The 27,150-nt window shown below is 38.0% G+C and overlaps 1 protein-coding gene across 4 annotated transcripts; it reads right to left on the bottom strand.

The window, feature by feature from the left end:
* Positions 1 to 257: 257 nt before the first annotated feature.
* Positions 258 to 27,150, bottom strand: Tbh (Tyramine beta hydroxylase). Of its 4 annotated transcripts, none has more exons than XM_068302086.1 (8): positions 27,008 to 27,150; positions 23,149 to 23,623; positions 4,737 to 5,095; positions 4,526 to 4,680; positions 4,071 to 4,462; positions 3,213 to 3,562; positions 2,956 to 3,143; positions 258 to 2,148 (listed from the first exon to the last, which is right to left on the bottom strand). In XM_068302086.1, the coding sequence occupies exons 2-8, from the start codon at positions 23,441 to 23,443 to the stop codon at positions 1,848 to 1,850; spliced, it is 2,040 nt and encodes a 679-aa protein (XP_068158187.1). In that variant the 5' UTR covers positions 23,444 to 23,623; positions 27,008 to 27,150; the 3' UTR covers positions 258 to 1,847. The 4 variants fall into 4 exon arrangements, with proteins under 4 accessions (XP_068158187.1, XP_068158190.1, XP_068158200.1 ...); XM_068302089.1 differs by having other exon boundaries at positions 23,149 to 23,568; XM_068302099.1 differs by having other exon boundaries at positions 23,149 to 23,548.

Genomic DNA, 27,150 nt, shown 5'->3' with positions numbered 1-27,150 from the left:
CAGTTGAGTTGGACTAGAAGTAAAAGTTAAAATTTAATAAATAAAACAATGTTATCAATTTGCTTTTTGCTGGTATGGTGGTCGTTTTTTTTGTTGTTGTTGTTCGTTTTTTGTTTTTGTTTTATTTCTTTTTGGTTTTTTTTCTTTTGATAAATTGTACATACATACATACATATATATTTAAATTATATAATAATAATAATAATAATATATATATATCTATATATTGAGACATTTCTTGGTTCAGCGTGAATGTCAGTGTTTAGTTTTTTCCTTTTTCCATTTCCGTTTCTCTTTTTGTTTTATAAATTTTTCTTCTAGGGTTTTTTTTTGTTTAATTTTTTGTTTGTTTTTTTCTTGGAGCCATAGAACAATTATCACATCTTAAATATACATTTACATACATATATATGTATATATAAATACATATATATATCTACATATATAGAGGCTACACTTAAACGTATCCATTATATATTTTCTCATATGTATAGGTGTAAGGGTGTGTGTGTGTGCTAAACAATTGGTGGTTAAGCCAAAGCCATCATCGTCATCATTGTCATAAAACAAAACCGTAAATAATTAAGTAATACAACCAATCCATAAATTATGTTAAATCAAAATTCATAAAATTAATCACAATTAGATAAATTCATTCAAATTGGTTAATATTTGTATGAAAAACTTCTTCGTAATAAAAAACAAGTGGTCTGAGTCCCTTTGTTAAATAAAAATCTACAAATTTTCGGCCACAAAGAGCAGAAAGGGAGAAAAAACAAAATAAGTTGTGAATAAATTTACTTGCAATGGGAATGGGAACTGTAGCCGTTTATGTATTCAGTCATTTGAAATGCATCTTCAGTGCTTAAACAAGCAAACACACACTCAAACACACACACACACACGTGAAACGACTTGGCAAATTGTTTGTCTCGGTGACACTTGACCAACATTTAGCCACTTTTTTCTTAATTAGAGTTGACATCTTCTTCTTCTTCTTCATGTTCTGACCAGTTTGCAGTATTTCCTTATAGGTGTGTACGTATGTATGTATATAGCCATAGTCAGGTAGAACTTTGTCTCTCATCCGCTGGTTGGCTGCATTCAAAGTTTGCTCATTTATATTGTATAAACAGAGCCTTTAGCTCATTGAAAACGTTATCTAGCCCCAGGACAAGTGGACGTTCTTGGCGGCATCATCATTTACTCTCTCTTTTTCTCATTCTCTCTTTTTTTTGCTTATGTTTTTCTTTATATTCTGTTCTTTTGGTGTCCATTTCCAAAAAAAAAAACAAGCTCACAAAAGTATGCTACAATTTCTTGCGTATGTGTATCTCTCTGTCTACGTGCGTGTGTGTATGCGTGCGTGTGTGTGTGTGTGTGGGGCAAAGCAGATGCTTTGAATTAAACGTTTTATAGCCTAGCGGCTGCTGCTGCTTGCCTTAGTCGGCAAAATTTCAAAGGCCAAAAGAGCGAGGCAAAAATTCATTAGATATTTAAAAACAAAGTGAAAACATTTGTGTGGCCTTTTGTCTCTGATGATAATAATAATAATAGTAATAATGACGATGATGATGATGAAGGGCAACTACCAAAAAGGAAAATGAAAGGAATTAAAAACCATATAAAACCAGAAAAAAAAAACAACAACAAGAATCAAAACCGAAAGCGAAACCAACACTATATTCGTACATATATGGATGTTTGTGTGGGTTTCTGTGTGTGTGTCTTTGTGTGTGTGTGCTAAACGTGCATGTGCCCATCATCGTGCCCAAGGCTAAAGCCCTGCATTTTCATTTCCCATTTCATTCTCTCTCCTCCTGTCCTTTTGTCTGGTCTGTGTCATTCTAGTAGATGCACTCGCCCAGTAAATCGCATTCACCCTTCTCCAGCGGTTTCAGCCACAACGGATTATAGTTGGTGCAGAGCTTACGATGTATGGGCATTTTGATTTGAACAGGCGTCGCAGCAACACCCTCCCAATTGTGTCCCTCGAAGCGTGAACCATCCGATTTGTTGCATTGCACACTAAGCGGCTCCTGTATGTACATTGTATACAGTTGATCGACGCGTGGCTGGCTCCATTCGATGCTACGATAATTTGCTGAACGTGCCCTATTCAAATGTACGCCACGCTGATGCTCCTTGCTTTGCCGCCACAAAAACGAAAAACGAGAAGTCAAATTAATTTGCCTGAAACTTTTGTCGAATTCCCACGAAATGCCCCATGAACCACTAACTCAATTCAATGGTCGTTAACTAACGAATTTAGATTTAACTTTTAAGTTACTGATCTACTTTATCGATTAATATTTTCTCAATCAACACTAAAGATCAGTGTGAACAATAAATGCTTATTTTAAGTTTCCTTTGGAAGCCTTTGTAAAAACTTTTTAACAAATTCTGTATACTAACATTTTGGGATAATTTTTTTTTTTTTTTTTTTTTGAAATTTATTTCAGCCTAATCATTGATAATTGTTCAAAAGTTGACCTTTCTTGGTTATATTTCTTTGGGTTACTTTAGTAATTATTGCTCTTTTTTCTTGTTTTTAAGCTTTTATGTGTAAATTTTTGCCACATTCTCATAACCGACCGCAAATTCCAGCGAGTTACCGCCGTTTGCTAATCTAATATAAACTTTGATAAAACGACCGCACTTCCTTCCTTTCCGCCCTGCTCATCTGCTCTCTCTCTCCATCTCTATGTTGCTGCTGAGATGCCATTAAAGTTGGCAATTAGCGAACACCTTTTTTAGCCTGAATACAGCCTGTCGTCAAAACATAAAGTGAAATTCCCTGCGTGCCCAAAGACAAAAACAAAAAGCAAACAAAAGATGAACACCGTAACGTGGTGGGAAGAAAACAAACTTTTAACCTTTGATGCTTTTGACCGAAATGCCAAGAAAAATGGCCAACATAAAGAAGAGGGTCTCCCAGTTCCATTAGTCACTCACCGTTTCATATAGATGAAGAAATTCTCGAGCGTCTCCTCTGATACAGAACTTTTGCATACCTCAAGTTTCGTGGCTGGATAATAATGGATATAGTTGACGCACATTTCATCGCTGATGGCGAATCCACCCAAAGCGGCACTCTTATCGGCCGTGGTATTGTAATAGCAAGTGGTAACCAATGCATCACCCTAAAAAGAAATGTGAATAAGTCTGTCATGATCTGTCTCCCCTTTTCTCTCTCCGTCAGTGTGACTCACCGGCATTACATGTGGCTTATAATGCAATGTACGCATCTCTTGGAAATGATGCGAATAGTAATCATCACGATTTACTTCACGGAGTTCCTGTTCACCGCGAAAATGTCGCGTAAGGACACGGAGTCCACGCAAATGCGTATGCAATTGCGAGCCAAAGATAATTATGCCATTGCTTGGTAAGGCTTCCCGTGTACAATCGGCCACACAATAACCGCTAAGAGGAAATGCCTGTTGGCCCGGTGGTATGGCCATTTTATCAGTATACTCTAGGCCCAATTCCATAACAGCTGCATCATATTGACGCAAAGTTTTCGATATTTTGATGCGAAAACCGGAATTATCCACAAGGCCTGCAAGAGAGCAAGAGAAAAAGTGGGCATATGATTAATATTTTTCCCCCACTTCAACATTCTCTTCTCTTTTTGTTGTAATTGTTGTTCGTTTGAAATGCAAAAGGACACTTAAATCAACCCGGATAACGACATTGCTGTCCTTGCGACAAGTACATACATACATACATACATATGTACATATATAGACATACATAAATGTATAAATAAAAGTTTTAATGAAATTGCGATGACACTTTCTCTCTCGCTCTCTCTCTTTTCTCTTTGACAGCAGCCATAGTAATAAAACATTCCAAAAAGTTAATTTAAAAAAGACAACTTTGGGTATACATATACCTTACATCATGTAGAGCAGGTCAGTTTGAAATATTTTCGTTCATTGCTAACACTAATTTAATGATTAACACAGTTAATCAACACTAGCAAAGTGTGTCGAATAGAAGGAATCAGAGTTAAAGAACCAAAGTATATGTTACACATTTGAAAACAAGAGAAATACGACACTCACCTGTTTGCTTCTCAACGTTATTAAAGTGCACCTCAAGCCTGACATAGGGATTGTAGCCCGGACCACCCACTGGAAGGCCAGCCTCTGGCGGATATGTAAATGTGCTGGCACCCATGGCCCACAGGACCATTACCTTGGAGCAGACCTTAGCTTTGGCTGGCAATTGATCGCAGTCCCCATTGTAAAGAGGAATTTCGGTATGTTCATCGGCTTCACAGTGAAACACCTCCATGTGATGCACAATGTGTGGGTTTTGAATTATTGGCTCGAATTGCACAACATGATGGCGATGCTTGGTGATGTCGTTTAGCCGTTGCACATGACACCAATAGGTGGTCTCGGTAGCTGGAATGGGTGCCTTGTTCAAAGTGATCTCAATGGAAGACAGATCTCTGAAAAGCCAATGGAATGGATTACCGTGCAGCTAGCTGGAATAGAGTTAGGAAACTACTTACGTCTCGGGTATAAGTATTTTGTCAGCACGCAATAGTTGCATCATTTTCATGCCTGCTTCATTGGGCGAACTTATATTTGGCATTGCAAACTGATGATGATCCTCCAAAGATAATTCGGTTTCACCCCGTGCCCAAACCACATACATGGTGCCCTCCTAACACACCACGCATAAATAAATGGATAAATGATATCAAAGAATATTATACTCACATGCAAACGTAAATCGAGTGGATCACATGTATCGAATTTGCGTTTAAATGCCAAAGTGAATTCATCCATTTTAAAGACAGCGCAATCTTGCTGATAATCCTTCCGTACCCAAAGACCATCGGGACTGGTGTATGTGTCTGTTACCACATTGAAGAAACCATTCTGATTCTCAAAGAAACAAATGTCCGCATCCGCCAGACTGCCACGTTTCGAGAAACCCAAATAGAACCAACGATGCTGCTCATTGAATGCATTTTGCAAATGGAAAAGTACCTCCTGTTTATACCAATCGACCATCCAGCTGAGTTTTATCTCCTTATCATCCAGATAGATCTCATGAAGTTTTGTATCTGATAGACCTTAAGAAAATAGAGATATACCATGGATTTAGTAAAAAGAAGTTACACAAGTTCTCAAAGTGTGAATGAGTGGCAAAGGAGAACAAGCTAAACTTTTTGATTATTTATGTAAGGCTCAGATCCGTTACCGACTCTTCACTCTGCCACAGCCATGTTTTAAGTGTTTTTCATTTAAAACCTTTGTGGCGACAAAAGTTATCTACGAAGAAACACAAGTTGCCTTCGTGGGACCATTGAGTCTAGTAATATTCCGCTTATTGGTCAGAGCGGCGACTTTAATCAACATTTTATTGAAGCAATTTGTTGTAGTTGATTTCAGTAATTTGCATCTTTTCTTCGATTTCAAGTTGAATCACGTCTAGAGGGCTTTGGCCTGTGGGCCAGCAAACGCATCCTTCTGACTCCCCGATTCCCTCTTTTCCCAATCGCTTACTCCTCTTTTGCTAACCATCTCTTTTCGACACTTTTATCTGTCCAGACTGTTCTTGCCACGTTTTATGACGCGCTCTTGAAATTAATGTGGCAATTAAAGCATGGTCTCCAGTTACGAGTTGCGAGAATATAAAAGATGCAGATGGCATCCTTTATACATACTTATGTATGTATGTATGTATGTATGTATGTATGTATTGGGCGTTACGATAATCAAGTTGCTTTGTACTAATTACCCAAATAAAAACGAAACACGCGATTTCAATCTGACCGACTTGATTCGCTTCACTCGGCTTCTGCTATTACCTCTTCATTCCACTTTCACTCACCCCCATCCCTCTCTCTCTCTCTTTCTGTACCGCTCATCTGCGGCAATCGGTCAGCAGTCAGCAGGACTAACAATCGTCCTGCCATTCGGCCATCTAGCCAGTGAAGCGGCAGTAACAAGAGGGAAAGAAAAACCCAATAAAATGTCAAATCCAATTGGCAAACACACACAAACATTCACACACACACACACACACACACATGCAAGTGGAAGTGGATGTGAATTGAGAGATGTGGACCACAGTGAAGTGCACCAAGTATATCAAATTGTTTGACAGTGCACACAAATGGAAGATGATGGAGGCGCTAGATGAGAAAAGGAATGCGAAAGGAACGAAAAAACAACAATCTAGACATGGGGGAGTCGGTGACGGAGTGATGGAAATGGGGATGGGGATGCGGCATCGGGCATCGGGCACGGATAAAGAGAGCGACAGTAAAAACACTCGATTACAATCAAAAGTGACAGCAGCGGGGAATCGGTCAATGATTTAGGTTTGAGCTTGAACAGGCTAGCTAGACGGCCAACGGGCTCGTTGAATCTATCCCATCTCATGATGAATTTCGCTTTCCTTCCGGCTGGAACAGTGGGACAACACTTTGTGGTATCTACTATTCCGTTTTCAAACTAGAAGCTTAAGTTTATCGAATTGTTGTTCTCCCCAAAAATATCTCAAATATGTCAAACTGAAGTTACTTACATGCCCAAGAAATTGACCAGGAACTTGTGTGATTGAAAATCATGAGAATTCGTTAAGAATCTCAAAGGAAGTTCAGGGATACCTTAATGAAGGATAATATTGTATGTATAATGGACTAGCTAGATACTGTTGATTGATTTCCTAACTAACTCGAGTACGATAATTCTAAGTGTGAGCTCGGTTCAGAATTGTTAAAATAGAACGGGATCGAGGGGAGATCGAAGAACAGTTGTTCGAATGTCCTTTTTAAGAAACCAAAAATTTCGAACCAGTGTGCCATAATAAATTTTCGCTTTCCGTCGCTTGCCAGCATGATGCTGTTCAACCAAGCAGGTTCAATCAAGTTCAGCGGAAGTAATATGCTGCCACCAACGAGTTGGTTTCTCAACTGGATAGAACACACACAGCCAAACACACACACACACACACACACACACTCACACAGACTGGTGGTTTCGTATAAAATTGATTTGTTACACTACATATGTCTCACTTCAGAACCAAACAAGCTCACATACTTACATACATACATATGTACATACGTACGAACCGTAACAGTCGTGTAACCAAGCGAATGTGTTTGCTCTTCACCACCCATCGAGCTGACAGAGTTGTCCTCCCCAGGACACAGGGAATGTGTGGGGCGGGGGATAGAAAGAAAAAAATAAACGGGATGATGGTAATATACAACAAATTGGTTACATTGTTACCAAACTCGTGCACAAATGGCCAAAGAATTTGAAATGAACTTCATCATCAAACACATTGAAGAAAACATCAGAGAACCAAAGATTAAGATTAAGATATTTGTTAATGCTTATTAACCAACAGCAACGAAAGAGAAGAAGGTTGTTTCATCTTTAAGAAGGTTTAGCTTTTTGCTCTAAAAATCAATAGATGAAAATAGTTGAAGTCACAGCAAATGAAGTTTTCATTGAAAGTTTAGTTAAAGTTTAAATTGGTTTGGGAAGTTTCTGTTTTAGTGAAATTGAGTTAGGACACTGTTCAGGTAGATTGTTTCTTAGTAACATCTTTTGTATTGTTGAAAGTTAATTTAAAATTCCAAAAAAGCAGCAGCTCGAATTGATTTGATTACAAAACGGATTGCAGTTTAAATGTTGTGTTTTTTTTTCTTTTCTTTTCTTTTCGTTTAGCTTGGAATCTTTCTGCTGCTCACGCATACATACGTATACGTAATATTTTCACACTTTGGCAAAGTAATTGAATTTACACACACGTACTTACCTAAAGTATATATGTGTGTGTTTGTGTCTACATATATGACAGTAAATTTAATAAACTTGAAGTTTATTGCATTTTGACTTTGACTCTGCTGCCGCCTGGTTGCTTCTAAGTTGAAACCCCGATCCTAATCAAAAAAGTTTTTGTTTGAGCGCTTTGAACTTGAAATGCCATTTAACGCTACGCTCTGGAATGCTTCTCTTCAATGCTGCCCGAATGGATAAGGCAATGGGATTGGAGTGTGGAGTCCTACATATATATATATGTATGCATAGTTTGACTGGATAATGGCAATGGGAATGGGCCCATGATGGTTAGATGAGTGGCATGCCAAAGCGCACAGGAATTTTCTTATTATTTACTGCATGCGAATAACTTAACTTGCGAAAGGCATTTTTTTCCCGTCCCTTTGGTTTTTTTCTTCATCTTTCAAAGTTCTTTCTGCGACGCATTTCCACACAATTTGCTAGCACTCCAAACCAAGAAATCGTCCACCCCAGTCCTAGAAGTCGCCCACCCACCCAATGGCATTTCCTTAGCTTGTCTGTGTGTGTGTGTGGTGTGTGTGTTTTTTTTGTGCTTTCTCCTTCTGTTTTTGTTTGTTCGTCGTCGTCCGGATGATGTCATTATAATGATGTTATATGCACAAATCGTTGTCAATTGGTTGATGCCTTTCCCTTTTCTGCTTGCTTTTCATCCACTTCCATTTACGTTTCGAATTCTTATTTCCCCCTAGGCTAACGTTCAAGTGACGCAAAAGCATCTTGAGAATGTCGCCATTGCCATTGCCATTGCCCTTATATCCAATTCCCTCTCACTTAACACTTTATTGAATTCCTTTTGTGCTCTGTTATCATTATCCGTTCCCCACCCATTCTGCCTCCGCTCTCATCTGTCCAATTCGTATTCGCCATGTCCGTTTCCGTCTGCCTCTCCGTCTTTCTCTCATAATATAAATTGACTGCGTTTGCTCCTGTTGTTCGTGTTGTCCGTTCGCCTTGTCACATTGAGTTATGAAATGACATTGAAAACGTTGGGACTTCAATGCAAGTGCCAACCACCCACTTATTGACCCATTTACAATTCAATCACATTTTTTTCCATTACATTTCTCTTCGCCATATAATACAAAAAAAATATTACTTATACGCCGTGTAATTCATGAAAAAGGGTTTATTCACAAATATCTTGATGCATAATATTTATCAAACACAAACAATTTTAAGAAGTTTACCCAATGAGAGAAAAATACATAGCCTACTTTTTGGGGGTCCTTTGATCAATCAATTTGTTTTTAACATCTATGATTTAAAAGTGAATTCCTTTTGACTAAAGCTGATCATTTGCTTTTTATTATGAAGAATAAAATTAATGACATTTAAAACGACTTTTGAGCTAAAACTCTCTATGTGAGCATTACTCATATCTTGATCTCTGCTAAAGTGAAGGAGTTGACTTCTCTTCCTTTGTCATAATAGGCACATTTAGATATATCTTTCACATTTGGCTTGCTCCTATGACTTTCTCGCTTAACGTTTTCTTTTACTTTTCTTTTGCTCCTTTTGTTAGCTACATTTTTGATTGAGACAAATATTTGAACAAATTTCGCCAAGGACCTCCCTCTAGAAATGTGGTTGAGGCATTTTGTCGTATATAAATTATTGAGGATTTATGGTGTGCACTCAGGCAAACACACATTCATACATACATACGTACATATACATATGTATGTACAAACATGTATATATAGGTATATATATATGTAAGATATGTATGTATTGGCAGATTGTCTACAGCAAACGAGCTCACGTTTAGTTTATGATGAAGTTTAGTTTATTTAATGGTTCGCCACTTGGCACCCATCATTTATGCCTTCGAAATGATGATGATGATGATGATAATGATGAACCGGATAATGATAATGGTAATGATTATGTGGATGATGTTGTGCACAGGTTAATGTAATTGCCCAGACTCGTCAGCGGTTTGCGGTGACACTTTGAGTAATGATGACATTTGCCGCCCAGTTCGTTAATCTACTCTAAAATATCACAAAGACCACTTTAATCACATCGTTTTTACCTTGACAACTTCTTCATTTGGATCAAATTGCACAATGGTTTACCACAGTGAAATGGACCCGGAGACGACAAGCAGAAACAGGAGAAGAAGAGCGGCGAAAAAAAAACAAACACACACAATCCAAAGAGTGGCTGAACTGAACTGGAACATATTGTGCTTGGGCAATGCTTTTGCAATTTGACCGCAAACATTTCGAGAAGGACGACCAGGTGTATGTACATATCTGTGTGTGCGTGTGTGTGTGTGTAGGTGTGTGTAAAGGAAACGCCGATGGTACGCACATGATATGCATTCAAAAGCGACATGCGTTATGCATTTTTGAAAAACAAAACATGCCTAACTGCGGTGACCTCTCCTTGCATAAACAAAAACCCCCACCAAATTGCCATGGTCACCAGGAGCGGAAAAAAAGAGACCAACTCCCCCAACCACTAGGCGGAAAGCAGTAGAGTTAAATCCGGCAATGGCAGAAACTGCGTGATAAATAAATTAAAAGGCACACGCAAAACAGACAGCGCAAACCAAAAACGGCCAACAGCAGGCACATTGAAACCCAATCTAATAAACCATTGGCCACGCACTGAGCCCCCTTTGGTTTAGGAGGTTTAGGCATGTGTGTGTGCGATTGTGGTGTGGGATGAGCCACATTGGTTTTGCTTGGTTTGGCTTGTGGCCAACGAAAAGCAACCAGAACAAAAAACAACACCAAGAGTCAAAATGAAGCTGAAAACGCAAAAGCCAAAAATTGAAATTGATAAAATATTATATGAATCTAGGCCGAATAGTCAATGCCCTGTAAGAAGAAGGACTTGAATTTGCATCACTTTTAACTTTCTACAAATTATTCCCATATATATTAACTTTTGAGCAAAAGCTTGTTACCAAATGGCTTTATATCCCATAATATTGAAGATAATTTACACTGAACTTATATCTACAGTCAAAGTCAGTTACAGGGTATCTAAGCATATAGAATATTGAACAGGATAAGTATGCAATGGATAAGTATGCAAAAACGAAACAAAACTACTAAAGATCTTCTTTGGGCTTAAAATAAACTAATTTTTAAGATTCTGTAGCACAACATTTGGGGCTTTTAGCAACATTTCCTAGATAATTGATTATAGTTCCCAAGTAACTCTATAATGCAAATTTGTAAACTAAGTCAACATTTAAGAAAGAAGTGCCAAGACTTTAGTTTGGGCTAGGACACATAAGGCTAGTATGTCTGAAACAGCCCTCGCATATATGTATATTGATGTTTAGATTAGAATTTTGCTTCCTGGTAGCTTCCTGGTAAGTTTTTGTGGTTCATGGCTGACAGAATAAAAACTTGTGTCCATTTGCAAGGTTTTGCGTAGCAACTTAATTTGTTTGTTGATTCTTTTTGTTCGTGTGTCTCATATGTACATGTATGTATCTTCCGTTGACCAAACAACCCCACCTCCCAGACTCCCTCTCCTTCACCCATCCCACTTCCTATCTACCTCCCGTAGAGAACTCAGCTCTTCTAACTGGCTTTTTACTAACTTCCCTCTCATTGAGTTTGGTCCAGAAATACATAAGAGTATGTTTTGGCTAAATTAGCTTTCATCTCTTAGACTGGTTTTTACCATCTCTCCCTCTCTCTCTATATCACTGTTTTGTTTTCTCTCTGTTTCTATTTGCAAACTAATTTACCGTTAGTTATTACTGTGCGTGTGTCTACAAAAATGTGTACATACATACATACATACACATACAATAAACAAACCTACATAGGTCATTTGTCTGCCACGCCTTGCCCATAAATTACACAAATTCTTTAAGAGTATTCATGGACCACATTCACACAAACACACACACACACACAAACATATATACATACAGTTCGAGAAAGTTGTCACTTATAAATGCGAAGTTATTTTCATCTAAGTTGTTGTCATCACTAACCTCAATCCAAGCCTCCTCCAACTAGATTGCCATCATCTCAGGGCTGGATTAGGATTAAAAGCAAATTGACAGCTTAGTTGATACTTGGTTCATCTTGAAAGAAAGGTGATCTTATATTGCACACCATTCCAATCTAGAGATTCTCCGTGGCTTAGATCTATGGAAAATCAAATCAAACTAAATGGGATAATATTTTGCCTCAACCCAGAACGAAAATTTTGATCTGTTCCTTGTCTAAACCAATTAGATTCCAATAAGAACTCATCCAAAACATTAACAATAATATCAAAGATTTTTGTATTTGATGAAATTGAATTATTTTCTTTGCCGATTACTTAGTGAGTTTTTCCAGGACTTTGTCAGTAGTTGGGATTGTTCTTCACATCATATTTTCAATCATTTTATTGATAATCCGTCCCTGATCAGTCACACAAAATTTCAACCTATTCCTTGGAGCCTCATTTGACCATGGCCATGGCGGTTGTGGCACTTGTCGAACATTTTTGGGGTGGTCCACCACCAGGTGGAGGAGAAGGGGACTTGGGGGGGTGGAGGAGCCGTATAGAAGGGAGAGCCAACTTAATCACAAGAAAACGACGCCAAAAGACAACGCCTTCACCCACTTTCTTTCTACTTATGCCATCTGCTCAGATGGTGTTGGTGGAAATCTGCAGTGTCAGCCATTCATTTGGTTAATGACATTGTGCGGTGGCTGCTGCTGCTGCGGCAAAAGCCATACAGTCAGGCAGACAAACTGACAGACAGCCAGACAGACAGACAAACAGACAGACGGACCGACAGGAGAAAGGACAACTTGGGGGAGACTTGGGGCTAAGTAACTCGCTGATAAAGTTTTTCGGCCCACCTACGACAGGCACTTTGTAAATATAAATGTATCCATGTCGTCATCGTGTGCCGCCGCATATGAGCAAGTCACAGATACTTTGCATCACCTACCTTCCATCTGCAAGCCCCTTCTTCCTCTGGCCCCTCTCCATGCCTTATCTCACTTCATTTTAACTCATTCCATTTCACTTCTTGTTCATTCTGTTGCTGTTGTTGTTGCTGTTGCTGATGCCTGTTGTCTTGTGTTTTTTCCTAACGTTTTGTGTGCTAATGCTGCAGCATGCCCCACTCTCCCGCCTCCCCTCACCCGACCCACTCTCCTTCTCACCATTCATATGGCCCTGCCGACACTCCTATTCTCCGTTCTTCCATCTTTCAGCCCTGGCCTCTTGCTATTGCCTGCATTGCCCACTTGGGAGCTAGCGCAGCAAAATGAAAATGGAATATAAATTTCAAAAATTAAAATGGAACAAAAAATATGTATGTGTATATGTGTGTATGTATGTGTATAACAAAAAAATAAGAAAATACATGAAAATGTAACTAAATTAAATTAAATTAAATGTGCGACTAGAGAGAGAGAGAGAGGGAGAGAGAGACAGACAAAGAGAGAATAAAAGAGGGAGAGATAATGTGTGTATGCAAGTGTTTGGCACAGTCAACAGGCAAAGCTAAAAATATTGAGTAGACTCGACCAAAAACAGAAACTTAATAATAACAATCTATTCTGATTCTTTACTTCTTTCCCATGGAGTTTCTTAGTTTTCCTAGACTATAATGCAGTATATATATACCACTTTTCGATATGGCTTAGCCTTGAGCAAATCAAATGAAATGTCATATAAAACTTCTGTTTAAGATTACGACTAATAATCAAGAGACACCTGCATTCTACTATAATACATATGTAGGTAATTGCAAAAGGATGCCCTGATTATCTGGCCTCCACTGTGTATGTACCTATGTATACATATAGCTGCTTGCTGATCCAAGTGCGCTTTAGTGCCTTAATAATAGCTTAACATTTGCATATGCACACACACACTCACGCACTCACACTCAATGGATACAGGAAGGAACGATGGAGGTACATACATATGTGTGTGCACACACTGTGTATATGTTAATGTATATATAACTCTATATATGTACATATATACCATCCGTGTGTGCTTCAGAGTCAGCACTTTGATTCAATTCATTTCAAGATGTAAAAGCAAAAGTATTTAGCAAAGAAGACGTTATGACGTCTCGCCAATAGCTTTCACTATAGATTCGACTAATGAGTTTCAAATGCATGCAGCTCCCCCCACACAGCCACCCCCTTATCCTGCATGCGGGTAACGTTTTTTTTTTTTTTTTTTGGCCAACGCCACTTGATGATATTCAATACGAAATGGGTTTGATTTTTACGTTTTTCATATCCACGTACATGCAGTTGACCTAAATCCAATCCAAAAAGGACGTAAAGAAAAAGAAAAACATAGAACCGACAGCAGAAGGCGGGGACATTATGTGCTCCCTTTGACTGTGAAGTAGTTTCTATACCCTGTATAATGGACAGAATCTCGCTGCATTAACTTGGTCAATTATATCATAAATTTCAACTTAACAGGCAAGGATGTGGAAATCCAATTAAGCTGATTAATGAATTCTGTTTCTGAACTGCTCGTTGACAACGAAATTGCCCTACAGAAAGGGTCAGATAGGCTTCATTACATATGTAACTTTTACAAAGACGAAAAGTATTTTTTGCGTTTGGTTTAGTGAGTTTTGAATCAGAATAAATGTAACAATCTTGCCCATTGCCAGTGTTGGTAAGCTTTGTGGAAAGAGTATAACGGAGAGAAAAAAACGGGGATTCATATCCGACAAATGATTTTTGCATGAAATTTAAGCGAAAACCAAAGTCAAAGCTAAGCTTAATGAGTTGAGAATTTTGGCGAGGTTTCGGTTTGATGTCGGTTTCGTTAAGGCTTTCGGCTTTTATGCCCCGCAGCTGTTGGGAAAATTGTCTGCGAATAGAAGGACACACCCACACACATACACAAGCCAAATGAAATTATGCCCCACCAAAAGAGAAGGAGAAAAAGATATATACATATATATATGTATGTATGAAGTTGAGCTGAAGACGAAAGTGGTAAACGCAATTTAATCAGGCAAAAATCAATTTAAAATAGATTTACTTTGCCACGCTAATTGGATGCGCGGCGCCGTTGCTGGCCCTCCTTCTCCTCCTTCCCCTTTCCTTTCGTCCTCTTCGGTAGATGGAGCTGAAGCTGCCGTCGATGCCGACGGCAAATTAACAAATATTTGCCAACTAAACAGAGAATTTTCATCTAGTTGTGTGTATGAGAGACAGTGAGAAAATTAGAGAAAGAGAGAGAGAGAGAGAGAGAGAGAGAGTGGGATAGATTGAGATAGAGAGCTTGCCAGCTAATTAAACATGAGCAGGAGTCGCTCGAGGTGGCAGGCGAGGAAGCAGTTTAGACATAAGTAAATTACTTGGAAACGGCATTTTGACACTTGGCTGCCGGCTGCCTTTTGATGGATTAAAGCCCAGTTGGCGTTAACAGTAAACAAGCCAAAAAGAGACAGACACACAGTGTTAGAGAGAGAGAGAGTGCCAACTGGTAGGAGCTGGACAAATAATTTGAGGCAGCCAAGTGCCGCAAAATACATTCAAATTTAATTGAAATACAAATTGACAGCTTTTGTTTAAGCACAAAAAAAAAAAAAAATAAGAATGAAAAAGAAAACCCAAAAATAGAAAACAGCAAAAAGGGATTGGCCTTCCAAGAGCCTCAACAACGAACAGGACAAGAGCCCGTTTGCCGGCCCACAATTGGAGGACACACAAAATTCAGCAAAACAAGCGCAAAACCAATTTGAATTCAATATAAATATTTATGCAGCAGTTAAAAAGTTGAATGCAAGAACTCAAGCACCAAAAGTGGCCACCAACATCCGAGCAACTTGGGCCAAGTTAAAGGAGTAGAAGAAGAAGAGTTTGGTTGGTTGCTCGCCTGGTTGGGAACAGGAGGATAAGAGCCCAAAGAGAAATGGCAAAACTCAACAAAAGTCCCATTGACAACTCTTCAATTCTTCATCAGCATCAGCAACAGAAAATGGCAAACCGAATTTGGAAAACGTTCTTTTCGGCTCCAATTAATAGAAAGAAAAAAACAACTTCCATATGTGACTGATCCTTTGAATCCAAGCTCTCTTGCTTGCTCCTTGACTAACCAGGGTTAGTGAAACTGCTCATCAAATATTTTAATTCAGCTCTTAAGGGTTTATTTGTCAAGTTGTAAAACAGTGATTGAAATTTATTTATACGTTCAGTTTATGTCACAATATACATAAATCAAGTCGACAGTCGTTTTAGTCGTTTTTGTTAAGTTCAATCAACTTGTAACATAAAAATATTTACGATTATCTGTGGACTTTCGGTAAACAAATATAAAACTTTCAAAAAATATAAGAAAATTGAAAGATTATCTACAACTGAGGAGGTCATTTTTGGGATTCTGATGATAAATATTTTTTGACTTGATAGAATTTTCATTTCCAATTCCAATATTAGTCTGCTACTTGTGCCAGTTTTTAAATATTTATCTAAAGAACCTCTAGTTAAACAGTTTAGCTCTGAACGTAGCTAAGTGCTCTTCCTCCCCTTGTAAAGAGGATTAAGGACTAAAAGCTGTATTGGACTACATGAAATTGGTGTGTTATTTTGGCTCTAGGCTAAGGCTCAAAAACCTCATTCTTTATCTTGTATAAAATGGATGTTGGATCGAAGATGATAACGAATTTAACACTCAAGTCCAAACGAGGCAAAGATTTATTTCAATTTTACGTTTCCCATGAAATCGGAAGGTTCTTTGGTCTATTTATTTGGCATTTTGTTGCATAGTTTTGACAAACCGCAATTACCGCACATGAAAGTTGTTTGTTTTGTAGCATAAACAAGCAAGGCCATCAAATTGGTTCATCAAATGAAATGTTTCGGCTTAGACAGCATAAAAGCAACAACTTAATATTGTTTCTATTTCTAAAATGCACAAAACAGTGTCATAAAAATGAATAAGAACCCAGGCAGACGAAAGTTTTCAAAATGTGTTGCATACTTTTTTGGGTTTTGGACACCTGCTGATTGATGGCTAACTAAAGGTCCTTTTGCTCAACCCACAGAGCTTAACTTGTATGTTATTTTGACCCAAACACAAGAGAGAAAATAAATTCATATACTTATCCGGCTGCTTATCATTGAAATCTCTTGCTCGGCAAGCCGATCTAAGTGCTTTAACCACAATCGCTCCAAACACACACACACACACGTGAACGCTCCAATGAACTAAGCTACAAAATGATGTGCCCAATTTAAGTGACACAGCCACACACACACACACACATATATATACATATATATATATTCATGTTTCCAGCAACATTTGATTCGTCTAACTAAGGCAAATTCAAAGAACATTTCTGGCAGCTTTTTCGTTTGCCTGAGCGCACTACAAGTGGCAAACTGCGGGAATACTTTTATGTGTTGGTATAGTTATAGCTGTGTGTGTGTGTGTGTGTGAGAAAAACTCCAATGGGGTAGAATGTTGAAGGAGAAGAAATGCAGGCAACGGCAATGCTTAATAAAGTCACACGAAGCGGAAATGAGCGTGTAATGTAAACGGAAATGCGTTGAATGACGCCATATTTGCTCTCTCTCTCTCCCCTCTCTCTCTTTCTTTTCAATATCTTTCTCTATCTCCAACACCTCGCATATTGCTGATACGGATTGGGTTTTTTTTTTTTTTTGCAAAATTGGCTTAGCTTACTTTTTTTTTCTTCTTCTTTTTAGAGGACAACGCAGCATCCCCAAGAGCCATGGCAAACAGTAAAGTGTTAAATTGTGTTCACTGCAAAAGAATGACAAAATGTTTAAAGGGAATTTCAATTCGGATGAAGGCAAAAACGTGCTGCAGACAAGCATACACACACACTTAGGTACATGAAGAAAAGAATGCTCGGATCCTTGGATTTCTCGGACTGCTGCAGGCATTAAAGGCACAGTGTGACACAATTTTGAAAACTAAAAATCGAATGCCAATAAATGCTTAATCAATCTAGTTTTGAAATCAATATATGGACTGTCCTTTGCCAAGTGGAACATCTCATGCAATGAATGTTTTTGGTCTTTAAAAAGTTTCCTTGGATGGAAGAAGAGCTGTTAAAAGTGTTTTCAATAAACGTATAAAGTTTTGTTGTTTGGAGAAAGTCTTCCTGCTAGTGTGATTTTCCTTGACCATATGTTTAGGTAAACAAAATGGGAAAATATACATGACTATAAGAAGAGAGTTTATCATTTCTTTCACTTTATAACCACTGTGCATACAGAATGCATTCTCGTGGGAATCAGATGTGATGTGTGTGTGAGAAAGAGGGAGAAAGAGAGAGAGATGAACATACATACATCATTGGTTATTTATTGGTTTCCACTAAATAAATCGAGGCGAAATTGGCAAACGTCGCTGAATTGGCCAACTCATTGGCCTTCTGGTCCATAGCGCAAATCCACAAATACATACACACAATATAGCCAGCATATCCAGCATATATCTATGTATGTATATATGTTCTCCATAAGTCAAAATGTATTAGGGCCCAAACACACACACGCACACATTCACAGCAACAAATTCCATTGAGTGATCCCATTGAGAGCGAGAGAGAAGTATAAACTTTTCTTTCATTCTACTTTCATTTTTTGTGAGTGTGTGTGTGTTTGTTTTATTTTTTTTTTTTTGTTGTTACCAAATAAAAACGTAAAAGTTGTCAAAGTTTGTTCTCCTGTCTAGTGGGTCTATGGGGGAAAGGAGGGTGATGAAGTCTTTGGGGCGGTTGGGAGGTGGTGGGGGCTCTCATGTTGCAAGTTGATTATTTATTCAGTTGAGTTTTCACTTTGGCATGACACCCACCAACAAGAGCAGCACCAGCAGCAGCAGCGAAAACACACGAGAATCTGCAAGAAGTTCTTCCTTTTGATTTTTGTTCTCCTTTTTTTTTTGTGGCCTATTGATTGAGAAATGAAATGAATGAAGGAAATCTGCAGCTTTTGCCTTCTCATTAGTTGTTCGCTTGATTGTTGGGTAGAGCAAAACTTTGCATTCACAAAAGATTTCCCTTAACCCAACAACAACAACAACAACAACAAGTCGATCTCGATTAGTAGGCAGCCGTCACAGGGCAGGACAGCATCCAGATGGAGCTGGGAGTGGGAGCAGCGGCATTTTATCGTTGTCACGTCACCGCATACGAGAAAGGTGGCCCCCAAAATGAGCCATCAACTCTCTCAAGGGGATGCTGGTGAATGAGGTAGATAGGTCTGGTAGACAGGAAGGGGGGCACAGTACAACGGAGGAGTTAGAATGGCGTATGCGACCCTGACGTGGGATTTGCCAAGGATTTCGGTAAGACAGAGAATCGGCAAGAGAAAGAGAAAGAGGGGGTGGAGGCCATAGGCGGTTGAACGATGGAACACAATGATAAGCATGGCAATAACTTTTTAAATCGCTGCGGGCTACTTACAGACGAGGGACACGGACACACACAAACTCCGAAACAGACAGAGAAACAGTAAGAGGAACAGACACGGAAACGGATACGGATATGGTCTACACAACGGGAGGGATTCTACGCTTGCTTAATTTGTAATTTTTTATGAATTGAATCGAATTGACAGATGGCAAATGATATATTTTATGTATTATATAATCAAAAGAACTTTCTTGCATATATCTTTTCTGGCCATATCTTGGCATAATCAGCTGTTTATTGTTTCTCCATCTATCTCCTTCCAAATATGTATACATATGTATCTGAGGGTGAGCTTAGGCATTATCTTATTTATCACTTTACAAACGATTGCAACGATAATAGCAATTAAATATGTCAAACTTACGATAGTACCCCCGATAGTATCGATAGCTAAAACGTTTATTCTATCGTCACTTCAATAAGCTTAGTCTACTACTAAGCACCACGAATTGAACCTTTATGATCGAAGTTTCGACTTGATCGGAAAGAACTTGGAAAATCTTATGAATCGACAACAACATTCGTGAAATTTTCCAAATTGAAATATTTTGGAATTTTAGTATTATTTCATCTCCACAATCGGTTGATATCCATTAAAGCCTTATATAATTCTTCAGGGTCTGGAATCACTGTTAATGAGAACTTTCTGGGCAAACACACAAAAGAAGGAAAAACTAGAAATGAAATTAAAATAACAGAAAAGTAAAGAAAGGCAGGGCAAACTAAAGGGAAGAAGAATTGAATAAACAAAGTGTAACACTAAACGCTCGTAAAGCTTTCAATTAAAATTAATAAAAATTTACGCGAATTAAATAAACATGAATGTAGCTAGCGACCATAGAAAATGTTGGCGCTAAAAGTACAAAAACCAGGTGAAGCAAATAAAAGGCGTCTGAAAAGCAAAGAATGGTAGCAAAATGAAAATTGCTTGCTCTCTCTTTCTATCTGTGTGTGAGTGTGAGTGTGTGTGTGTTTGTGTTGTTGTCCGTGTCCGGTTACGATGGATTTGTGAGTGAAATTCACGCTCATGTGAGCCATGGCCCTAGACTGGCTTTATCGATGTGCTCCTGCCTTGCCTTTGCTTTTGCCTTTGGCATATTAACATGACCAGGCGACTGGATTAAATAAATTGAATTCTTCAGAAAAACAACAACAACAACGACAACAGTAAGAACAACACAAAAAAAAAGAACCAACCAGGCCATTAAACCGTTACAAGGCAAGTGTCCAGACCATATTAAGACCAAAACCAAGCTAGACCCACTGAACTTCAAGTGTGTTTGTGTATTCTCCTTTCACTTATCTTTCTAACACTCTATGTGTGTGTGCGTTTTTTGTGTTTTTCTTCTTGTTTTCCCTGTATTTGGGCAAAAAAATGTTCATATTGTTGCCCATTGTCGTTAGTTGAAGTACAAGCCGAAGTGACAACAAAATTAGTTGAATCATCATCTGAAACATCAGATCAGATTTAGTGGGCATGAATATGTTGAAATGTTAAACGAGGGCAGTCCTCAATATTATTTCCAAGGAATTCAAGTCATTTTCCAGACCCAGTAATAAGATGTCTTTCATTTGTTTGCCAAGCTCTCACTCTCACTACTTTCTATCAGCTCTTCTGTCGGATAACTAAGCAAAAGCATTGCCAGACGTCGGTTTAGAGGGGGAAGTTATAATTTCTCACGGCCTTGACAATTGGTGACCCCGATAAAGGGAACTAGCTAGTTAGTAAATGTAAAGTCAGATGCTTTCATTGACTTTCTGTTTCAGTTTCAATAATCTATTCCAGGCCCAGTTTCTAGCAGTTATCTTGCGACTAGTCTAAGCTAAATCTTAAACAAATTGCATTTTATTGCTTAAGATAAAATGCAAATAAAAATATAATTTCTTAAATTTATCGATCATACCTGAATTGTGTGAAACTGTTACTGAATCACCTACACAAGCCAACAATAACAACAACAAGCAGAAGAAGAACAAAAAGGAAAACAAGAAAAGGAGGTGGCGGAGAAATTTGTAGCCAATCCTTTAGAGAAAATTGCAGGCCCAGTCAAATGGCGCGGCGCCACAAAATGTGTTTTTGTGTATGTGTATGTGTGTGTGTGTGTGTGTCGGTGTGTTCCGCCGGGTCTTTGCGTCTCGTCTCGTCTCAAATGAAGAAGACATTTGTAACTTCTATTGATTTTTAATACACGTTTTGTTGGCAAACCGACAACGGCAACGACAACGACGACACTGGGTCCCGACTTAACCCCCTCCCATCCTTCCACCCACTCACTCAATCTGTCTCATACCGAATCTTGAATCTTGTGTCTATATATTTTTTGAACTTTAAGAGGAAACCAACGCTGTTGGTCGCATTGGTCTAGTCATTTCGAATCTTGTGCCACGATGTTTACGATGCCTCGATGCGAAAGATTGAAGATTGCCTTTCAGTTTGTGTGCGTGTGAATTTTAATGCCTTTGAGCGCAAAAAGAAGAAGAAGATGAAGAAGACGAAACAAAACATGTCACAAAAGACAGCACAACACACACACACACAGGGAGAACAAACAATAATAACACTGAAAGTACACTGCAAATCCGCATATTTGCCATCAACATCTCCAGCTCCATCTCCATCTCCATCTCTCTGGATATGTCGATGATAACTTAATGCCGCACGCATGCCTTCACATGCGGACAGAGTGTAAGCCAAAAATGGAGTCAAACGGAAACCGTAAACGTAACAACAAGGATGCCAATGACACAAGGACTCAACCAAAAACCAATTCCAACGATTTGTTTGCCTATGCAATTTTGTGATAACATCGTGACACGATCAATCTGTCAGTCAGTTCTTGGACTAGCATAGCCAATCAGTTCGAAATGTGATGAACTTTGCCCCCTAAAGTATGCAATAAGTAGAACATGCATTCATATTTTTCAATCATTTTAAGAGATATTTAAAATTCAAAGATTGACAAGGCATACGAAAACTTCTACATTTGTTGCATACTCTAAGGCGCAACGTTCAACCCCTCCCATTGCACAGGCCATCGAAGAACAATCAGTTCAATTCATTGTATTTTCATTATCATTTGCAGTCATCACTTGTAAAATCTGTTCGTGCTTTAAATTGAAATTCATCTGCAATTTCTGCCCAAAACTTGCATACACAGTAATTAAGCTACTCAAATTTCGAATTTCGTTAATTTATTCCAACATCGTACATTTCCCTACATATATACATATATATATATATATATACATGTATGTTTTATGTGTGTATATAAACGCAAGTTACATTCCCTTTTGCTTTTTATTTGCTTAATTTAACTAAAATTTGTGCATGTCTTGTTTATTTGGGGATTAACCAAATTAAACTCAACATTTCACATATCAACGTGTCACTGGATGAAAGGATAAATGAAACCCAAATAGTGAGAAAAAAAAAGTAGTAGAAATGTGAATGGACAAGTTCATCTATCTGAATGCTAGACTAAAGTTGAGTGTGTAGATTTCTAATGTCTTAATCACTGAAGGAAATGTGGCTAACTTATTTGGTGGTGTACCCATTTGAGATTTTAAATTTGGGATAATTAGGAAATTATGTCCTTTCGTATATACCACAGCAGACCTATCAATAGTTCCTCAGGAGCTTATCACACTTTATGGAAATCAAATACCATATCCTATCATGGGCAAGGAAAAGATTTGCTCAATATGTAGCCGAGTTGTAACAACTTAATGGGCAAACCTCGCATTGCCAATGTTTCACATCACAAGAATAGATTGTTGATGGTTTTTACTTTACTACTTGGCATTTTCAGTGGATGTTTATGGCCTGTTCGGGGGAGGAAAATAGATGGGCGGATCCGGAGCCGGAGCCGGAGCCAAAGCAGTTGTACTTACGATTCGAAAATGCACTCAATGGTCGCGTCAGCAGTGTCAACATCACAAGGAGTAACATGAATGGCAGCAGCTGCGGTGACTGTTTTTGTTTTTGCTCTTGATGTTGCTTATGTTTCTGTTGCTGCTGTTGCCGTTGATGTTGCTGCTGATGCTTCGGCTGTGAATGTGATTGTTGCTGAAGATGTTGTTGATAATGTTGTATTTTGGTTTCAGTAGCATCCTGCTTCCAAATGTCTGCTTGATGAAGACGACGACAACGAGGACGAGGACGACAACTGCTCAATTGCAGTGCCATTTTTTTTTTTTATTTTTGTCTTATTTAGTTTTTCCAAACTCTGTGTTATTCTTCTCTTATTCACTTCGGTGTTTTCTCTCTCTCTCTCTCTTCCTCTCTCTCTCTCTGTGTATTTGTTATAAAAACTGTTTTCGAGTGCTAATCGTTTAACGCTGCTGTTGCTGCAGTTTCTGTCAGTTGCTGCTCTTGTTAGTGCCACATTATTGATGATGATGCCACCAGAGCAGAATAAAAAAATATCCAGAACAGAAAAGCATAAATAAAAGAAAGAAAAACAAATGAAATGAAATCAGTTTAAAATGAAAATAAGAGTCTTGCAGAGAAATGATTTTCATGATTATCTAAGGAACATTCATTTCCGTACAGTTTCCCGTTGCAAAGATCGTTTGAATTCTAAATTTCTCTTGACTTGGTATAAAGATAGTCAAATGGAATGCATTAACAAAAAACAATATTTTAAGGTTTTCCACTCTAAAATAGACTTATTCAAAGTTTTTTTCCCAAATCTTACATTGCCTCTAAAAAGGTGTTGTTAAGTTTTGGCTAACAGGGCGTATGATTATTACGAAAGCCTCATTTAATACTCCTAGTAAGCCTTAGTTAAAGCCTTTTCACTTCATTCCTATTCCAAAATCTATTATCTTTCTATGTACTGGAATATTCGATTCATTTTTCGTTCCCTCGTGGAAGTTTGACTTGCAAATTGCCAACGCATCTTGCCAATGGCGGTCATATAATAATTAATTGAAGAAAATCCACCGCTGGCAAAGTTTTATTGGCCAATTGCATTCAAAATTAATGTTTAAGTGTCGCTTTTTTTGAGCTCCTGCCTTTCCATGTTCTTTTATGGCCTTTTTGCTGGCTCACATCACATGCATCGCCGTAGTACCAAGTAATTTAAAAAAGTTCTCAACGTGACTAAGCTACGTGTTTAAAAAAAAAAAAAAAAAAAACCCAAAAAACCTTTAAAATAACGAAGGTAAAGGAAATCCAATTTAATGGCCTTTAGCTTCCTCACTGAGCCACTATGAACAAGCAGCAGCAGGTTGACTTTGCCTTTGACTACATATGTACATATATGTATACATATATATTTCTCTTTGGATGAATTTACTTTTGCCAATGTCCTTTACCATAGACCACCATCATCATCAGTTGAGCAGGAATTGAGTGGATAGATCCTAAATTAGATCAAAAAGAAATTTCGTCATGATCTTTAAGCAACTTTTTTAAGTGGAAAAACGTCTCAAAAACTATTGCAGAGTTCACTTTAAATTTCAAATACTTTAAAAACGGACTTCAATTAATAACTTTAAGCCAAAATTGGTTGAGTCATAGGGTAACAGCTTGAACTGTCACATTAACAATTGTTGAGCCTGTTGAGCTAAGAATAGTTATTAAAGTGTCATTGAAATGATTATTTATTGTTTCTTTGGTTTATTGAAACTAACTTAACTAACTTAAATGCACAAAGGGCATAGTGATGAATGGGCTACATTTAACAGGTTTCCTTTTTATACACCTTTTTCTGGAGTACACGGAGTTTGCTTTACCTTTTAGTTACCTTTTGGAAAATGTTCCCTAAGAGTTTGGGGAATGTAAATAGTTAATAGTAGTTGTTGTTAGTTCAACTTCTAGTTGTAATCCCAGCCTTTTATTTGCCCAACTAACTTAAACTATCAGTTAAATAAAAGGCCTGCTCTCCGCCCCCACCGCCCACTCTGCCACCCACTTTAACTTTCCCTTTCTTTTGCCAACATGGGAATGGGAATGGGAATGGTATGGTATGGAGAATGGCTATGGGTTAGTCCCACCTTCGAGTGGCAGCTGCTGCTGCTTCTGTTCAGCCACCAGCATTGGCATGTTTTGCGGACTGCAGACGAAATTGAAAGCAAATTAAAATGAAATTTCAAACGCTTTATGCCAAACTTTGTTTGACGAGAATATTGTAGGGGGAACGGGGGGGTAAGTTGTATGGAGGAATGGACAGCTCAACGCTAAACGAAATACTTTAGAAAAGTACTTAAATTTTTCAAGCAAAACTTGGCCAACTTTTTTTCTCTCTCTCTCTCTCTCCGTTTTTTATCCACTAAGAATGCAATTTCCATTTTGATTACTCCATTTGCCAAATGAAAAATGACAGCTGAAAATGCTTAACATAAACAACAAAGGGAGAAACATAAATATCACAGACCAACAACAAAACAAACAAAACGAATATAATCTGTCAGATGTCACTCTGGGTATGAGAAATTAGTTAACAAATTAGGAAACCACATTAGGCTAATATGGCCAAAATATGATAATGATATTTGTTAAGCAATTAAGTATTTTGGCAATCTTTCAGACAATTGACATGCATTAATTAAAGGGATTGTATTTTAAAGTCCAGTTAGGACTTTAGTTACTTTGTAAAGGAAATCTTTCTTATCTAAGATAGTTTTGCTTTATTTGGTTGTAATTCCACTAATGGAAGTTATGGCCATTGCAGTTTTCAAGTTTCTTAGTCGGCTAATATTTGGCTTATAAGATTGAGCCGATGGGTTCCACTTGGATCGTGTGCCACAGTTTTTGGCGGATTAGAAGAATGCCCAGCAGGGCTTATAACCTGTCTGGCGTAAGCCAAGAGTTGGTAGATTGTTCGTTTAGCTAAACAGATCTCCAAATCTCCACAAGATTGTCTTAAGAGCGAAGCCGACCCATACTAGAAGTTTGCTGTAAGAAGTAATATGAATTCTTAATCCGTCCTAATTCATTTCAAATTACAGTAGAGTCCGGTTATAACGACGATCAAGGGGCTGACAATTTTCGTACTAACCGGAGGCTCTTTCATATAAGTTTGTATTGTAACCAACCAATCACTCATCGAACTTTAGTTATGAGCGGAGTCGTTATAACCGGATTCTACTGTATCTTCATTCAGATCCAAATATTATAATTTGTTATTGCTAGTTTCTATGGTTTTTGCAAACGATCTAAATCTAGATTGAAATGTATGGAAAATTTCAACGTAACATTCAACAGTTAAAAATGCTTGCCTACTTTTTGGGGCAGACTCAATTGATGGCAAAAGTTTGCGAGATTGAATGCCCTAATACATCAATTTGCTTAAATGACTAATGACACCTGGGGCCATATAATCTGTATCGTAACAACAACAACAGCAACATAAACATTAATCACTCGGAAATAGGATAAGTGCAACACTATTCATTTCCTTTCCCCCCCCCCCTTTTCCTTTGGCGTTAGTTAGTTTTTGTTTTGTTTTGATTTTTGGATTTTTAATTCTATTTTGTGGCTTTTTCTCTCTATTTCTTTAATTTTTTTTCAATGCACTTTCAATGGGAACAACAATAATAACACCAACAAAAAAAAAAAACAAACACAAAACAATGAAACAATTTTAATTCTTTTTTTTTTTTTAGTTTTTTTCCCGGTTCTGATAATGGCCAAGTAAACAGGACTCAGTGCCTACAACGGCTTTAGCGTCGGCTTCGGGGTCTAGTGACTTTTTGTCTTTTTCACTGTTGGTTTTTTCAATTCTTTTGTTTTTTAGAAATTTGCCTTTTTATTCCTTTTTGTAAATTATTTGTTGTTTGTTTTTTGCGCGCGCTTTTTTTTGAACGACTTAATGGAAATTGAGATATATTTGTATTTATTTGAAAGGAGAGATGAAAGCGAGTAAACAAGTTGCGCTTCCTACGCCA

Source organism: Drosophila tropicalis, unplaced genomic scaffold (genome assembly GCF_018151085.1).
Source record: "Drosophila tropicalis isolate 14030-0801.00 unplaced genomic scaffold, ASM1815108v1 contig_158, whole genome shotgun sequence".
Taxonomy (NCBI): Eukaryota; Metazoa; Arthropoda; class Insecta; order Diptera; family Drosophilidae; genus Drosophila; species Drosophila tropicalis.
Note: the sequence above shows the minus strand (reverse complement) of the source record. Positions and strands in the feature narration are given on the sequence as shown.

What these genes read in the sequence shown, in the direction of transcription:
- Tbh (XM_068302086.1), bottom strand. Translation starts at nt 23,443, where the DNA reads ATGGCACTGCAATTGAGCAGTTGTCGTCCTCGTCCTCGTTGTCGTCGT. An exon ending in CACTCGATTTACGTTTGCAT is followed by an intron (nt 4,681 to 4,736) that starts GTGAGTATAATA and finishes GTGGTGTGTTAG; the next exon opens with GAGGGCACCATGTATGTGGT. An exon ending in ATAAGCCACATGTAATGCCG is followed by an intron (nt 3,144 to 3,212) that starts GTGAGTCACACT and finishes ATTTCTTTTTAG; the next exon opens with GGTGATGCATTGGTTACCAC.